We start from the raw sequence: 18,936 nt of genomic DNA, 5'->3' as shown, positions 1-18,936 counted from the left end.
TTTGTATGAAAAAAAATATTTTTTAAAAAATTATAAAGTGAAAATTCAATAGAATTTTATTTTTCTAAATAAATAAAGACAAAAAAACACAATTAATAAATCAAAAAATAATTGTGACATAATATTTCAAATTTATATTAATTTCCAAACCATATTAGTAATAATGCAAATCATTATTTACCAATAAACACAACTAATATATATATATATATATATATATATATATATATATATATATATATTGAAATAAATAGACTAATTTTGATGAACACAATTAGAGAGAAAAACAGAATAGGTAATAATAGTACATACATAACCTACTTAACTCGCAATAAAAAATATCTATTTGTTACATGATAGATGCTTATTTAAAAAATACATGTGAATATTCATTTTGAAATTTGTAGATATCCTTGGATACCCGTAAATATTAAAAAATATATTCTATAAATTTTTAAAATAAAATTACAAAACAAAATATAAAATATAATATAAAATTAAATTAAATGTAAATTAAAATTCAATTTCAATTAAATTTAATATAATAAAATATAAATTAATTTTAATTTTAATTAAATTTAACTTAATAAAATATGAATGAATTTTTTTTTTGCTGAAAATAGATATCCCAAGTACGGATAGTATGATACCAGTATCTGACTCTGACCCTTACCTGACCCATTTATAAATGAGTATTAAAATATTCGCAAGTATCAGTCATTTGATGTGAATTTTATTTACAAATGGATATTTTTGTCATTTCAAAACACAACTATCTTTTCTATGTAAAAACTTAATTTAATCATATATTTTTCAAATTTATAATTTAAAGAAATTAAGATAAAATCTCTAAAATACTTTAATCTAAAAAAAACTAAAAATAATTATAAGATTATATATAGAGGTAAAACATTTATAATTAATTATAACATAAAAAATGTGATCCTATAAAAAAATTTACTTCAAAAAAGTATTTGTGAGACAGCCATCTATTCATAAAGGATAATGATATTTTGATAATAATATTTTGATAACATTTTAATATTTTTTACGTGTTATTTTGTCATTGATCCAAAATTACATTACAATTAGTAATAATAATCATAAATACTAATATAAATCAATCATAAAATGATACATAAATAATATTAAAATATTACAGAAAAATGTTATCAAAATATCATTATCCATAAAGATGTTACAACATTGTTTTAGATCATGAGACAAAATCAGGTTCCCTAAAATATAGTTTTCATTCTGCAGAGCGACATGACAGGTATCTAATTCTCGTTTCTCACATTTTTATCTGCTAACAATAAAGTTTTTTCTTTTGAGATACAGTGACAACTTAATTTAAATTTCTAAACGTTCATACCTTCATCAACCAATAAGCTGGAATAGCTCAGTTGGTTAGAGCGTGTGGCTGTTAACCACAAGGTCGGAGGTTCAAGCCCTCCTTCTAGCGATTTTTAATATGTTTTTTATGAGCTTTTAATTGCAAAACAAATAAACTGTTTAAATAACAAAAAAATCGTGAACGGCAGGATTCGAACCTGCGCGGGCAGAGCCCACATGATTTCTAGTCATGCCCGATAACCACTCCGGCACGTCCACTTTTGTTGTTAAAAGTAAAATTATTTATATATATATGCACTCATATGGATAATATTATCAAATTTAAAAAAATAAAAGTATAATTTCTTTGAAAAATATATTGCAGGTTAAATAAAGGTTAACATGTGCTTTTCCATAATTAAATGATTTAATGTAATTTTATCAATAGCTTTCAACTACTTACCATTAATGCTCCTCGATCTGTTATATATTTTATAAGGAAAATGATACTTAAACAACCATTTTTGACAACATTTAGACACGCGCACACGTGTCAAAATCTGAGTGGTCCAGTTGGATTAATTAAATGAAAATGGACCACTCAGATTTTGACACGTGTGCGCGTGTCTAAATGTTGTCAAAAATGGTTGTTCAAGTGTCATTTTCCATTTTATAATTGAGTCTTCATCCAAAACAATTATACTGGATTTGCATTGGCTTCCGGAAATACATTTGTTTATTATTAAAAATCATATAAAATTATATTTGACACATTTGAGTTACGGTTTAGTTTTAATTCGCTGTTTAAAAATATAAAATATCTTACCAGTGGGCCCAATTCTTAAAGCCCGACCTCTATTTCTGATTTACATCCATTTCCAAAATTAATTTTGGAATGCCTAACAAACTTCATTAATTGCCTTCAATCTGTTATCAATATGAAATCTTTTCACAGGCTCCTATCCACATCAATTCAATAAATAATAAATAACTTGTGCAGTGATTTTGTTTTGCTTGTTTTTCAGTTTTGGAAATAGTATTGTGATATTGTTTTGTTTGTAAAAAATAAAATTGAATAAAAAGTTACAATTTCTTTAGAAAGATAAACCCGAAGTGTTTTTGTTAAAGTTATGGATTTATAGTTATATGGTACTAAAATAATAGCAAAGTACTTATACATTACAATATCCTATGAAAGAAAATCATGAAAAAAAAAAATCAATATAAACCTACTCAAAATCTAAATATTTTGATAAAAATAAAGTTTTATAAACTAGGATGTAATATCTCGCAACTTACAACTCGTAAAAATAAAACATTATAAGATTAAGATAAATAAAACATATTGTTTCAAATGTAAAACAACTAAGGATGACTTAGAGTTTTAGAAAACTTTTATATAAAATAACTACTACAAACAAAAGAAAAATATTATGTGTCATCATCGCCTTTCACCATAGGTGCATCAACATTTGTCATTCATCTTTTCACATCGATAAGGTGATTATCGCAAAAGAAAGAAACACATAAACAAAACAACACAAAAGAAAGGATAAACTACTATGCAAAAAGAATTTTTCATAAAACTAACATATATTATCATAGATCACTCATTCATAAAAAGAACTATATCACATATAAATACTCACACTAGACTTAATTATCCATATACATGTATTTATATTAGACTTTGGTGAGTTATGCACATGTGATGGTGGAACAACTCACCACCCAAGTTATTACACACAATATTAGTCCGTCAACCAACTTTGACTAAGGTAAAGTCCCTAAATTAAGACCTCCTACACCTTTCACCAGATACCACACCCTTCTTTACTTAAGATTAGATGGTTATTGGTGCAACAAAATAAGTCTCAATACTTAATTCATATATCCATACATTGAACATTCCCATAAGATCTGTAACATCCCATAATCTTACACTTGATAATTCATAATTGATATATTGTAGCATTACATTTAAGGTAACATCCCATAATCTCACACTTGATAATTCATAGTTGATATATATATATATATATATATATATATATATATATATATATATATGTTTTAAACTTAGATTTTAACTACAAACTCATAAATATGACTCGAATTCTTCTAATTTATTCTTTTATCTCTTTCTTCATTGGCACTGAATCAGACGACATTCCTTCATCTGCTCCCGTATAACGAATTATACGATCATCGCACAAACACAAACACAAACAAGTAAGGTGAGCTAACATGCAACAAATCATTTATAAAACATACATAATTACTTTGATACACTCAACAAACCTCATATAATAATTATGTCAGACACCCTCATACCATCATACAACAATCGCACCATAGACACTCATCTCATCATACCACAATCCCTAATAGACACTCATCCCACAATACCTAATAGACACTCATCCGGATGATACGTTGATGAGCGATCACGGGAGGTTATGCACTTGTGATGACTTCTACTTCTTCTTACAAATACACTTCCAAAATACTCCATACCATCCACAAGGTTAGTCCTCAACACTATGTCCAAAACCGACACATAGACCAGGACCTCCTGTCCCTCTCACCACATGATTCATCTTTCTCTACTTGAGATTGGATGATTATTAGAGTATCAGGATAACCTCCAACAACAGGACCCTCAACATATACACTAATACCATATCATTACAGAATCTCTCCACGAGACTCATATTATGCTCATATTACACCATTACAAAATCTCTCCATAATACTCATATCATGTTCAAATGCATAAATTCAAATCCAATATAATAAAATATAATCATCACAGAAATCATACAAAATGAATATATCACAAAATAAATTAACAATACTAAAATATCACTATAAATGGTCATCGGAGAAGAATCAAATGTTTGACGAATCTAACTCACCATAAACGCGAGTATATAATATTAACATAGAAATTCAATATAGATAGATATACAACAAGCACATATGTTTTTCATTAACAGTATTCACACAAAATTTCAAGACATGAATAATAATAAAACAATACTAAATCATAATATAAAAGCTTAGAAAGGTTAGCTCCCTTACCTCTATTCCAGACTTAGTTTCTTGATCAGAGGTTGTTCCCGGAAAACTTTCAGAATCTCCGCACTAAAATCTTTCCTACTCTAGATTCTTCATAATCTTTCTTTCTTATGTTTTCTCTCTACTTCTTGGTGCAAAATCCCCCTCCCCCTTGCTTGGTATTTATAGGCCAAGATTTTGGTACTATTTGGTGTTTTCTTTTTTCTTTTTTATTATTATTATTATTATATATATATATATTTTATTTTTATCATTTCAATCACCGAAAGATGTTTTGATGTTTTGCTATTTCAATCACCGAAAGTTTCTTTGTCCATTTGTTTTCTTTTTCTTTTTCTTTTCTTTTTTTTAAACAAAAAGGTAGAAAAGAGTTTGAACCCATGTTCTTGAAATCACCACAATTTTCTACTATTTAAGCTACCAAAATTTCTTATTTAGCTTTCCACATTTTATTTTTACATAAACTTATTAATTATATTTTCCATTCATAAAGAAAAAATTATTACTATTAGTAATAAAATTGTTACTATTAAGGTAAATATTTTCATAGGTATTACAAGATCCCTTACGCCAAACACATTCAATGCTTATATCTCTTAACAAGATCATCACCATTTCATACATCAATATTCACATGCATATTTATCTATAAATCTATCAATCATTCTCACAATAACTTCATAAATCAACAATTGTTTTAACCTTCACAAAACAATACCTAAATAAACACCATAATACTCATAAACATACATAAACTCCATTATGAATTCATTTCAAATAGTCAAAGATGAACATAATGTTAACCCACAAGAAAACTCAAGCCATAATCCCTAAGAGCTTAAGTTTCCTTATTAAGCATCAATCCCTTGATCACTCAACAAACAAACCCACATAAAGACCTAGGATTTAAGACAACTAATGAGTCAAGTTTCATCCCTAGATGCAAGTTTAGGCATTTATTTCCAAGTCTAGGATTCAAAAGATATTTCCCAATATTTAATTAATCATAAATCAAGTTATCTACTTTCCCATTTTAGCAAGTATTAAGCATAGAAATAAGAAAACTAGCATTTGAAGGCATATTATATATATTCAAAGCATTCACAAAAATACAAGAGCGTTCAGCAGCTACACCTATCCCTAACAAGATAAGTTTGACTTTCCATTTCGATGGAGAACCTCAAGCTTACAAAATGAACATGGAAGAAGATGGAGAAACTAATAGGAATAAGGGAGTGTTCTAATGAGTTTTAATCTCCCTCCAAGCTCTCCAAAAGTGAGTTTGTGCCTCCAGCCATCCAAAGACGCATCTCACTTTGAGAAATAAGAAGAAATATGGTTCAACTTGCATACCAGCAACATGCCGCTTAGTAGTGGGCTCTCTGGAATGCTCTCGTCCAATGGCAAGGAGGTGGTGCCCAACGCCACATAGACTTTAAGAACTCCCTTTTTTAATGTTTTTCTTGTTTTTTAGGTTGTCAAGCTCTTCGATTTGGAAGAGGTCTTCATAACACAAAATTAGTTACAAAAAGAGGGGATTAGATGTATAAATAAATTAGAGTAGCCCAAAATGTAGATATTTACAAAAGCAAGTTAAAATTGAGGATTTAGACAAGTTATAAACAATAGAAAAGCTAATTTTGTCAATAAATTGAGATAATGATAATAATTAACATTATCAATTATAACTCTTTTAAACACACAAAATAAAATCCAATCCAACTTATTTATAAGTCAAACATTTTAAACAAAATTCTCAATTCATCCAACTTCATCATACAACAGAATCATGCAAATTTATGAGTCTAACCATGAATCAACAAGTCATATTCAACATAGAGTTTAATCATCCTGTCAATTTTACCATACAATCATACAATTCTATATTTCAAGGTATACATAACTTAAAATAGTGCAATTAGTTTCCCTTATTAGAGAGACAAATGAACTTGCTATAAGGAATCTCAAATCCCTTTCCAACTTACAGGATGTCCTATCTATACATAGGAATAACACAAACATGACCAAAACACACTATTAGAGCCACTGATCAGTATACACTCATATAGAAAACTTAAACAATACATGCATCTAAAAAGATTCACGTGCAATGAAAGAACATACCAACCAAGAAAAAGAGCTGAAACTCACTTATGTGAAAAGAGAAATTGATCAATCCAAATTAAAGAGCTCATCGCAAGGATCAATCATATAATCTCGATTCTTCAATCAAAGAAAAAGAAATCTTAGAAAAAAGTAAAAAAACTTTAAATAAATGATTTCTAAAAATGATATATTTTAAAATAATAAAATTCATTCATAACAAAACTATTTATATTAAAAAAATTTAATATTAAATAATTAGAGTATCGTAATATATTTTTAAAATTCTATTTTCTAAATTTTTATAAGAGATATTAAATTACTTTATTAAATTGATATATAAGTTTTTTATAATTAATTGGTGATAAAAGCTTGTCTATACAGTTTCATGATTTGCAATAAGTTATATTTTTAAGATAACTAATCATTTATTAGTGTTAATAAATGTCAAACCCATATTTAACCAGAAGAACTTTTCTAAACATTTGATTATTCACGTTAGTTAAATTTCGTAGAACTTCCTTCCATAAGTTATTTTATGACTCTGACTTATCGGGAAGCTTATTACATAAACATTTGTATTTTGTTATTTTCAAAGTTCTTTAGATTACGTTATGCCCAATTAAGCTCATATTCATAACCACATATAATTGCAATTCACAAAAAATATATATTCATTATTACTGTAAAAACTAAACTTTGTGCTTAAAGCATATATATACTTAAAATCATAGAAAAGTGAATAACGTGAATATTTTTTTAATTGGAACTTATGTGTTTTATTACGTAATTAAAACATGACAAACCCAATTCAACTCGAATAACTTTTTGTATTATGTGTTAGTTGTCGTTAATAAAAGTTGGTCTATATCTCTAAAAGAAGAGTTAGTAAAAAGTTTATAGAGCTTCCATAAGCATATTTATTATTCTGACTTTAAATAACTCATTACATAAGTATTTGTATTTTAGCATTTAAAATCATACATCACCTTATGCCCCGCTATATTTAGCTAAGGAGAATTAAAATTGATCTCTATGCACTGCTATTAGTTTTTTTTTTATTAACATAAATTTTTTTTAGGAACAATGGTTAACATAACTTTAATTTATCATTTTTTTATTTTTCTAGAATGTATTTATAAAAACTATTCGTTATATTAGAATATAATGTTTTAGTAAGTACCTACCATTACATAATATATTTTAGCCTTTCATGTTAGGTAACATTTCAATGTAGATGTAAGTGATGTAAATTTATATCAAATATGGGTAGATCTAATGTAAAACTTGGATTTTTTATTTTAAACTCATTTGGTTTTGGCTCAAACCAAAACAATCAATAAAATAGTCTAATTTAATAAAAACATAACTTAATTTATTTGGAAGAAGAAGGTTGCTATTACTCTATATAACTTAAACAATCATAATATCAATTTTAAAAACAAAATTAAAATTTAAAATACTAACCCTAAATCATAATCCAATAAAATATAAATCTTTCCAAGCAAACTACGAAGAAAATATTTATATTAGACGTCTCAGTATCTAACTTAAATTTCAAAATTTACAATAGCGCAGAATCTAACAATTTGACATTCCAAATAAAAAGATATTATTTCATTGCATATTTTCACATCACCAGGTATTAGATTCAATCTTCTCAAATAAATTTGAAATGAAATTTGTGGACATGTGGATGGAAACATTTGTAATAAGATTAAATAAACTTATTTCATCCTTCTCAACAAATCATTTCATATTTATAGCATACAAACTCAATGCAATGGAATTATAGCCTTTAAAAGAATAAAAGTTATTTTAATAATTCTTGTACTTTAATAAAATTATTATTAAGCTATGATCTAATTTGAATGCTGAAGAAAACATGGGTGGAGATGAATGGACGGTCCACGTAGACAGATATATTTAATGAAGATGGTGGGGTCCATTAGGACAGAGAATCGCCCTCCACGTGTCATGATTAGACTTAGACCCTTAACCACAAACAAAGATCTGGACCATCACCATTTTTAATCTACTTTATGCAAAAATGATATTAAAATTGTTATTGTATGATATTTTTTTGTTTTTGACAACTAAGTATAAAATAAAATTTAAAATCAATAGGAAAAACAAATATGAGATGCATTACATAATGTAACAGAGAAATAGATGTAAAAAGTACTAATTATTTAATAATACAACTTAAAGGATGAATTTGGAGAAAAATGATTAAATTTAAACGTTAATTTTGTATTATTTCTTTTAAGAGATTTATAGGTGAAAGTGAATAATTTTAAGAGATTTATAGGTGAAAGTGAATAATTTTAAGAGATTTATAGGTGAAAGTGAATAAATTTAAGAATAAAGTTTGTAAAAATTTATGAATGATTTGATGAATGTGATAAATAAAAAATATATTTTAATAAATAAAATTATTTGATTACAATTTTATTTTTTGTAAATAAAATTAATATAAAATAAAATGTAATTAGTTAAAATAAAGTTAAAATAAAATTTGGATGATTAATTTTAAGTAAAAAATAAAAAATAAAATAAGTTACTTTTAAGTAAAAAATAATTAATAAGTGTAATTATATGTTTTATCAATTCTGTGTAAAAATCTGAATGTGAAATTAGTCTCTAAATTATAAAATACAGAAAGTCAAGCCAAAGGATTAAACATGGAGTATCTGAAATCTATATCTCATTCAAACCAAAAGACAAAATGAATAGTGCAATGCAAACATATGCTTTTCAAGGATACACAATCCATGAAACTCAGTTCCTCGAAACTATAACCGATTCCTTCCAATATTGTATCCGTCTAGAATAAATTATTATAAGAAATAGAATCGATTCTATGTTATATGCACATTGAAAATTGATTAACAAATGGAAGAGTAGTTACGTAAAAGCCACACGTTTATCTCTAAATCTCTTCAAATTTTTTTTATTGGAGTGAAGATATTCCAAAAGAATCATCCTACAAATTTATTATTGTGCATCCCTTCAAATTAATAGGATTGAACCCTCAAGTCAATTACTTGTTCATCTATTTAAATAGTACATTCCTAAAAAATAGTACAAAAATATGTCAATTTTGTTCAATGTTTAAAACTAAAATTTTAGAACAAGTATTTTATCGCACAAAAATATTGCAATATAATAAATATTTCTAATAAAACGGGTCATTTAAACTATTTAAATTAATTTGAAGAGTCAATACGAAAATCTATATTTTTTTAACCATTTCCTTTATAACAATAATTTTAAAATGATTATATTAAATAATATACGTTTATTTTTTTTACGTAAATATTAAACATAACTAAAGATTTTAGTAATATATTAATGTAAATGTTTTAAAAGTCAATTAATGAAAACTATAATAAATACGATTTTTAAAATAGTTATTATAAAAACTAGGTTTAATGTCTCCATAAGTCCTTATTTATATCCAGAATTTTAAATAGGACCCCTTTTTTTTAGCGTCTCAATTGGGTCCTTATTTTTGTAAAATTGAATCAAATAGGGACTTTCCGTCAAATTAATCAAACGGCGTTAAGGATTGTGTCACCTGACATGCTGACAGTGTTGTTTTAACGTATGTGTCATTGAAAACGTCACTTAATTCTATTATTTTAAATTTTGAATTAAAAAAAGGTTTAACCATTTAGAACCTCCCTATTTTTGCAGGGTTTTCCCAATTAAGTCCTCATATTATAAAATCTCTCAATTAGGTCCCTGATTGTAGAAAATTGGATCAATTGAGGACTTGCCGTTAATTTGGGTAGATGGCGTTAAAAAATAATGTGCATGGCAGGGTGACATTAGCAGGTTTTAGTGACGTGGCAGATTATGGTAAACTGAGTTGGTTTGTGTTTTATGTACAATAAACACAATTTTAGTTTCAATGATGACGAGAGTGGATGATGTTTTGTACTTATGTTATACATTTATTCCATTTTAATGAAAATGAGAGTTGTTTGATGTGTTTGAGTAAGAAATTGAATTCTGGGTTTTAGAAAGATGTGTTTGAGTAAGAAATTGAAGTCTGTTGCACCAATACGCAATTGTCATTTATCACGCTTGGGGGAGACCCTCAATTCTCCAACGCATCACGCACACCAGCAACCGCAACCCACAGTCGCACAACGTCCAACAACCTTAACCCTCCATCGAAATCGCCACCATGACGCGCAACCATCTTCGTCGCCAGATCCCGTCAAACGCAAGCCTCCGCCAAAGCGTCGCTGCCTTCATTCTCATCCAAATTCCATGGACGCTGCACCTCCGTCATCAATCTCGCACAACCATGGAAGCTTGCTTCTTCGTCGTACCTGCAAGCGAAAACCCAATCGCGATTGAGTTTGAGTTCGCATCCTGCGAGAAGTCGTGTTCGCATCCTCGAACCTCCATCATCGCCTTCACGTTTCCATCGAGCCCAGTTTACACAGTCATCTCCTTCGCGTGAACCACCGCAACGCAACTCACCAGCAACGTCAACCTGAAAAATCAAACTAAACCCAGATCCAGAAAACTACAACAGAAGCCATAGCATCTTCTCCTCTACGAGCATTCAAACCAGCCAAGAGGAGACAAAATCCCAAATCAAAGAAACCCTAAATCGCATCCAAGTTACTGGTGCATCAACAACGACAAGATCGTGTTTCTCGATGTTCGTCATCTTCCTCGACTGCCATCTCCTTCATTCACATGACCTACAAAGAGGAAGACCAAGAAACCAGATGCAGCCGTCGCAGAAGCAAGAGAACGTCTTTCCCCCAATCTGCAAAACCCTAATGTCAGTTCTGGTAATGGGAAGCCCTCAATTTCTAAATACAACAAATTCAACTCAGTTCACCGCAATGTGCCGCCATGTCAGTAAAATCTGCTAATGTCACCCTGTTACGCACATTACTTTTTAACGCCGTCTACCCAAATTAACGGCAAGTCCTCAATTGATCCAATTTTTCACAATCAGAGACCTAATTGAGATATTTTACAATACGAGGACCTAATTGAGAAAACCCTACAGAAATAGGGATATTCTAAATGATTAAACCTTAAAAAAATTAAGTAAACAGAATGGAAATTCAATTAAAGAAAGGGCAAAGTTGGAAATTGGTATTATACATTCTCTCTGCAATTGCTATGTCGAAATGAAATTGGGGAAATTTGAGTCATAGGCCTCATCATTCATCCACAAAATCGTTGTTGTTGAAGTAGATGCAAGTGTTGGTGGGGAAGAACATCGGTTTGAAACAAGTTGAAGCACGACCACCTTGCTCATCTCGCCGTGGCCCACCACCGCTGTTCATCTACACCGTTAGTGCCGCTGCAGAGTCGCGAGCCTCCACAGCCACCACCATCAGAATCGCGGCACACCCCCATCATCTTCTTTGTCAATCAAAGCACAAAATCGCAGAAACCTAAACAGAGAAAACCAATTCGCAAAATCATCATCGCGTGCCTCCACCACCATCATCCTCGTCGGAGCGAAAGTCGCCGCCACCAACGCCATGAACCCCAATCCGCGCAAAGCAGTCAACCCAGTCGCACCACCCAAATCGCCAACCTCTATGACCACCGCGACACAGACAGAGTTCGTCCAATCTTACCTCGCGCTACCATGGACACCGTCGCGAGAACCTTCAGACCATGTCCTTCCATCATCGCGAGTGCGCCGCGACATCTTTGTCTTCTCCACTATCGCATAACCAGTAGCATGTTCCTCTATGCCAGATCGCAAGATTCAATCTCCTCCACGCTCCAACTGCAAGCACTAAAACTATCGTTCCCCACCATCACCGAACTAGCAAAGCCAAACCAGAAAAACCCAAAAACCCCCAAATCTGGCCACAACAGAAACCCTCAAAAAGCATCCAGAACACCACTGTGAATCTCTATCCACCTCCTCTAAGCCAGAATCCCAATCGCAACCTGCAAGGGAAACCACCTTCAAGGTTCGTGCATTCCCAATTCAAAAAACCAAAACGCAGCCATGGAAATTTGGGACGCAAGAGCGAGAATGTGGAGGTAGAAGAAGTAGAAAGTCTTTAATTTTCCCACTTTGCCCTTTCAAAAAGCTTATTACACCATCATGCATTCATAACTTTTAATACAAAATTAATTAATTTATAATGCCACGTCTCATTAACTTGAAGTTTGACCATGCCATGTAATCAACACTTTAACTGTCGTTTGCTTAATTTAACGGCAGGCAGACCTTTAATTGCTAAAATTTTACAAAAATAAGGATCTTCATTATCAATATTTATTCTCTTATATGAGTAAATATACATTTAAATAAAATAAACATAGAAATGAAAATAATCACTTTATTACTGTTTTAACTTTTAAGAGATCAAGTAGATTCATCATTAAAATGACTACAGTAATTTATATATAAATCTGAATCTATTAGAACGTTTTAAAACTTATATATGTAAACAATTATATAAAGAAACACATCATGTCATGGTATCAAAATACGAAAAAACACATGATTTGAAGCAATTGGTTGTAAGGTTACCAAACTGCAAAGCCAATGGAATATTCGATATTGATTTTGCTGGATTTAAACTTCTTTTGACTCTTCTCTCATCATTTTTCTAATGCGATGGAAAAATAATTCAATAGATATTTCACAGCCATTAATAGCTTCACCATAACATAATTATTTTCACAAGTTTCACCATAACATAATTATTTTCACAAGTTGTTTCCCGTAGGATATGAAAATAAAATAAGAATATTGAAATTTCATTTTTTTTTCTTTGACGTTCCACTCAACCCTTTTAAAGTACTCAAAAAATATTATATAAGAAAAACATGTGGTATATAAGACACCTCAAATGCTTTGTTCAGACATTACATAAGCATTAATGTATTTTTAATTCAGTCATTGCATCATCACAGCCCAGGATAATTACTTAAAGAATAAATAATAAGAATATTTTTATCATCATTATTATTATAACCATTTCCATTTTATTCTTATCATATTTCTCAATCTATTTACATTTTAAAAACGGGAGTTCAGTGGTAGTTTTCCTTAATAATATATTTACTAACTTTGTAAAATTTTTTTTACAATTCCAGAAAAGATTATTGACATTTTAGTTGTTGTTTTCCATGCTTTGAATTACAAATATTTCATATATGTTTTATGATATAATTGAGTTTCTACGTGCATGCATAATGGAATCATTACATTATAAGTAGTTTCTTCTTATTTTTATATGTATGGTTTTTTTTATTCAGGAGTCCCCACCTAACAACTAAATTATGCAGAAAAATGTTCCCTGGTGTGTGTTCTACCTTGTGTCACCTTCAGTCTCAGAAAAACAAGATTCTCTTTCTCAAATTCTCACCATCAATTCATGCTCTCTCCTCCTTCTATACTATAATAATCATTTTAACATAACTTATAACTTAAAGGTGCTGTCATCATCATCACCACACTCTCACACTTACCCTTGATGATAGCCAACTTTTCTTAACCTTCTTTCACTCTGATGCAACCTTACATTAATCCAATTTCAATTATTCAAAGACATCCCCAACCACTTCCCATCTTTCTCTCTTCTTTTCTGTGCAGTTGAGAAGAAAATATGCTCCAATCCAACAAGCAAAGAACTTTCTCCCCACTTTTCTTCTTTATCTTTTTTCTCTGACCCTTTTGTTCTCACTACTTCATGATGAGTTTCTGTTCTGATCACACCAAGGGTGTTTCCAATGAACATGTTTCCTCTGCAGTTGGAAATGACTCTTCTGAGAACAAAAGGCTCAAATTCATGGCCTTTTTGAGAAAAACCATGTGGAACTTTGCCTTGGCGTGTGTTGGTGTTGGTCCTTGTGGTGGCAGCAACGACCATAACGGTCAAAGGAAGAAAACTTCGGAGCATAACAAGGCGTGGTTGCTGGCGGAGTCTGGAGCAGAATTGGCTACTGCTGACCCTCAATCGGTTCACTCATCTTTCAGGTTCAGTTTCTGCTCTCAGGTTGAGGTTGAGTCCTTCAACATGAGCTCTTCTGCTTCTGCTGCTGCCGCTGCAACCTTTTTGATGGTAAATTTGGAATGTGAATCTCAAGTTAAGGAGATGAAATGGAGAATACATTCGCTGGAGAAAAGCATGTCTCCAGTCTTCAACCCTTTGATCAGGTTCAGCTATGATGAAATTCTGTCAGCCACTCACAATTTCTCCAAAGGTGTGAATATTCTGTTGATGGCATTGAATTTGATTCCTTGTGTGAGATTGTGATTCTATGTTTTTTTCTGTGGACAGGGAGAGTGTTGGGGAGAGGTGCCTTGAGCTGTGTTTATAGAGGAAGAGTTGGGTTTTGGAGAACTGCTGTTGCTATTAAAAGGTTGGACAAGGAAGACAAGGAGTGTGCTAAGGCGTTTTGTAGAGAATTGATGATTGCTAGTTCTCTTCATAACACAAATGTTGTTCCTCTTGTGGGGTTTTGTATTGACTCAGAAGAGGGTTTGTTTTTGGTATACAAGTATGTGTCTGGGGGCAGCTTAGAGCATCACCTGCATGGTAGTCATTTTACCTGATTTTGCTTGACTCCTAATGCAAGCCACATAGTGGTTTCCATTGAATTTTATGTTTTTCACTGATTATAGATGACCTTTTTTATAGGGAAGAAGAAAAATGTGAAGGGTAGTTCACCACTTCCATGGTCTGTGAGATATCAAGTTGCAATTGGGATTGCAGAAGCCGTGGCTTATCTGCATAATGGAACAGAAAGATGTGTTGTTCATAGAGACATTAAGCCTTCAAACATTCTGCTCTCCTCTAAGAAGATTCCCAAGGTAAGATTCCCTTTTGCTGATAACTTGTAGTATACCGTATGTAGTAGAAATTGTATATAAAGAACACCCTACAAGTCATTCTGATTAGTTCTTTTTTGCTAAATTGCAGTTATGTGATTTTGGATTAGCTTCATGGACTTCTGCCCCATCAGTTCCTTTTCTTTGCAAAACAGTGAAAGGAACATTTGGGTGTGAACTTAACTCCTTCATATCGATTTAGCAATTTTTGTGTCGAGGGGGTTGGCTTTTTTCTTTCTTTATTTTCATACTTTGATCATTCAAATAAATTGTTCTATCTTCTTTTACTCGACAGTTATTTGGCTCCTGAGTATTTCCAACATGGGAAAGTATCAGATAAGACTGATGTTTATGCTATGGGAGTTGTTTTATTGGAACTCTTAACTGGCCGCAAGCCAATTGAAGCAAAAAGACCCCCAGGAGAGGAAAACTTGGTGATATGGGTGAGTAAATGATAAAATAAAATGTCATATCAATGATTAACACACAGATTTTAAATTTCTGACTCCTACAAGACTACAACAAAGTAGAAAATTTGTCAGTTTATCTGGTTCTACAATAAAATTGCCCGATCTAGCTGCAAAACATGACATTTAAGACTGTTTGGGTTAAGCAAATGTTTAAGGTTCAGTTTTTGTATTTCACTAGTAACCACTAAAGTTTCATCTTGTTTTTATCCATGACATTGATTTTCAGGCTAAACCTTTGCTCAGGAAAGGGAAAGGAGCGATTCAAGAGTTGCTTGATCCTCAAGTCAAGTACAATTCGAGTTACACAGATCAGATGGCTCGAATGGTCGATGCAGCAGCTGCCTGTGTTACAAATGAAGAATCTAGGAGGCCAAGCATAGGTGAGATTGTTGCAATACTGAAAGGTGAAGTTGAACCTGTGCTCTCTAGAAGAAGGAAGTCTGGTTATCTTGGTAATGGATTTGTGATTGATTATTACCCTCAGTTACAACAAACAAACAATGAGATGAAAAGTCACTTGGCCTTGGCAATGCTAGGAGTTCCAGAGTGTGAGGATGAGGATTTTCTCTACGATCGTTGAGAATTGTTTTTTCCATGATTCTCACCATAGTGCAGGGTTTAGATGTCAATGTTTTCAAGTTGTTAGCAGAAACAGAAGCTCAGAGGAACATTGCTTGTTTGTACATTTCTTCCTTTACCCCAAGGAGTAAAGTGTAATATATTTTCTTGAGTTTATAAATATTTCTATGGATAAACTATTCTCTCTAAATTCTATTGTCATGGATAGTTTTATCTTGTATTTTATTATAAAACTGTTAAGACTGTTACTTTTTATTCAGATTTTGAGTATAAATAATATAGAACATCTTATACTTTATTATAAAATTTTCATAGCTCTTAATTTTTATATCGATTCTAGTAATAATTTGTTGAGAAAATCTTATCATATTTACAATTTTGTCACCATTTTACTTGACAAGTAATTTATAACTCATAATAAGCCAGTCGTAAAATCTAATATTTACACTAATTAATACACAAAACCAAGACAATTTTGTATTGACAAAAGATCACCTAAATATTAAGATAATGTGCTAAACAGGTGTTTACATGACGTGCAAACTTAAAATTTGCACGCTTTTAAGTAGACTCCATTTAATAAGATAAATGTTGGTGCACCTATCTTGGCGTCAAGGGCATGCACCTTGTTATATAATACACACAATGTAGAAAAGGTCCAAAAGAGGATTACAAAATGAAATGAAAAACCTCTGATTTTGATCATTATCTATATGTAGAAAGTCAGAAAGCATGCATACATACACAAAAGCTGTTTTCTCTTCTCATTGGTGACAACATGCAATAGAACAGAACAAAGGAAGTAAGAACGAAATGAATTAATTAATTAATTAATTAATTACAATAGGATGGTGGTTAATGAATCAAGTTAAAAAATCTTTGCAACATCTCTGACTAGGCCACGGTTGGCTCTTGCAAATTCTGTGAACTCTTCGTGTGAAATATAGCCATCTCCATCAGTGTCAATCTCTTCCATCATCCTTTGCACCTCTTCTGATGTTACTGATCCAAGTGCCTTCAGTGCTTCTCCGAGCTCAGCTGAAGAGATTTGACCATCGCCGTTCGCATCAAAACGCTTGAAAATGCGCTCCCTGTCAGCCACGTCTTGAGGATCATCAGCCATTGTGGTTGGTTAGACAGACACAAATGTAAGAATAACAAATTATACTAATGTCTTGTTTCAATGAATGAGTTCCTTATGGTTTGTTTGGTTTGGATGAGTTGCACTGAGATTGCAGATTGGTCAAAGGGTGTGGAACTTGGTTCTTAAAGAGGTGGGGTGCCACTTGATGTAAGGACACCCTTTAATGTCGGGGTTGGTGTCCTATTTGGCAATCATCATCAGACATAGTCATGGTTTACAACCGTTTTATTACTATACTTTTTTATGGATGAAAATGTTTGGGACATGAATGGAGAATGTTTCTGACTTGTGGTTGAAAATGGAAAGTGCTCTAACTTTGGTTCAATTTATTGCTATGGGATAATTTTAAACCATAGCTTCTCTTGGAGCATTGTAATTAAATAGCTATCTTAAACTCAAATATTCATTACCAAACATTAACATATTAAGTAATTTTTTTTATCAGCAAAAAATAAAATATATTTATACAATAGACACAACCCTTATACAAAAGTTATATATTTTAAATTAATTTTCTCATACAAATCTCTAACTCAAAATTCTGTTATTGAAAGACAGGAAAGAATCTATACAATCTTTCAAAATGTACATTTTTTCTTCACATATATGGCCTGTAATTCGGTGTAGTGCTTTTTACTTGGTTATTACTTATTTTGTTCTTAGTTAAGAGGCTAAATAAGAATTTGATTAGAAATATGTTGAGTTTTCTAGAATATCCACTTTGATGAAAATCATAAAATAAAGTTAGAAGGCATAGTTTTTTAGGCCACAATCAAATGACCGACAATATTGATGATTAGCATATTCTAGCGATAAGGTTGATAGCGAATTAAACTTGAAAATATATTAATATTCTAGATGAATGCATGTTATTGAATTTATTGTTAAACATATTTATAAATTATATCAAGTACTTATCTTATAAAGAGAATATGACAAAAGTTTCTAACTTTAAAGAGAGACTAAATGAGGTCACTAATATAATAAAGAATGGATATTTGAATTCAATATTTCTCTTAAAGTGACAATATTTCTCTTAAAATGGAATAGTTCATGTCTTTAAGTCAAGTTTGTTTGAGGATATCCGTTTAAATTTTTATGAAGTTAACACTATTATGTTGTTTAATGCTATTTGGTGTTAAATTTAATCCTTTGTAGTATAACAAGGTTAATTAATATACTTTTTATTGAGAAATATATGTCGTATACACTTATATAATTAAAAAAAATTGTTACACATAATATTATATAGATGTTTGAAGAATGAAAAGTATAACTAAAAAAACATAATTAAAAATGAAATAAAGTAATATAAAAATTAAAAACAATTCTTTAAATACAAGTTATTATGATCATAAATGTATGAAAATTGGTATTGG

General features: G+C 30.7%; 2 protein-coding genes and 2 non-coding genes across 4 annotated transcripts; 2 read left to right on the top strand and 2 right to left on the bottom strand.

Annotated features, from left to right (window-relative positions):
- Window positions 1-1,391: 1,391 nt before the first annotated feature.
- On the top strand, window positions 1,392-1,465 carry TRNAN-GUU (transfer RNA asparagine (anticodon GUU)). Its single transcript has one exon. It is a non-coding gene; the product is annotated as a tRNA-Asn (tRNA).
- Window positions 1,466-1,532: 67 nt separating this feature from the next.
- Window positions 1,533-1,614, bottom strand: TRNAS-AGA (transfer RNA serine (anticodon AGA)). Its single transcript has one exon. It is a non-coding gene; the product is annotated as a tRNA-Ser (tRNA).
- Window positions 1,615-13,964: 12,350 nt separating this feature from the next.
- On the top strand, window positions 13,965-16,672 carry LOC124824540 (putative serine/threonine-protein kinase PBL7). The gene is made up of 6 exons (XM_047296974.2): window positions 13,965-14,736; window positions 14,814-15,071; window positions 15,174-15,346; window positions 15,456-15,535; window positions 15,660-15,807; window positions 16,061-16,672. The coding sequence occupies exons 1-6, from the start codon at window positions 14,223-14,225 to the stop codon at window positions 16,412-16,414; spliced, it is 1,527 nt and encodes a 508-aa protein (XP_047152930.1). The 5' UTR covers window positions 13,965-14,222; the 3' UTR covers window positions 16,415-16,672.
- A 359-nt stretch (window positions 16,673-17,031) lies between these two features.
- On the bottom strand, window positions 17,032-17,742 carry LOC124824542 (polcalcin Nic t 1). The gene has a single exon (XM_047296976.2). The coding sequence runs from the start codon at window positions 17,534-17,536 to the stop codon at window positions 17,282-17,284; it is 255 nt and encodes an 84-aa protein (XP_047152932.1). The 5' UTR covers window positions 17,537-17,742; the 3' UTR covers window positions 17,032-17,281.
- Between the last annotated feature and the right edge of the window lie 1,194 nt (window positions 17,743-18,936).

This window comes from Vigna umbellata, chromosome 1, assembly GCF_029865625.1.
Source record: "Vigna umbellata cultivar VRB3 chromosome 1, Vumbellata_1.0, whole genome shotgun sequence".
Lineage (NCBI taxonomy): Eukaryota > Viridiplantae > Streptophyta > Magnoliopsida > Fabales > Fabaceae > Vigna > Vigna umbellata.
Note: the sequence above shows the minus strand (reverse complement) of the source record. Positions and strands in the feature narration are given on the sequence as shown.

Excerpts from the sequence above, each read along its gene's own strand:
- LOC124824540 (XM_047296974.2), top strand. The coding sequence starts at position 14,223 with ATGATGAGTTTCTGTTCTGATCACACCAAGGGTGTTTCCAATGAACAT. Across the intron at positions 14,737-14,813 it reads CACTCACAATTTCTCCAAAG|GGAGAGTGTTGGGGAGAGGT; the intron begins GTGTGAATATTC and ends TTCTGTGGACAG. Across the intron at positions 15,347-15,455 it reads CCTCTAAGAAGATTCCCAAG|TTATGTGATTTTGGATTAGC; the intron begins GTAAGATTCCCT and ends GCTAAATTGCAG.
- LOC124824542 (XM_047296976.2), bottom strand. The coding sequence starts at position 17,536 with ATGGCTGATGATCCTCAAGACGTGGCTGACAGGGAGCGCATTTTCAAG.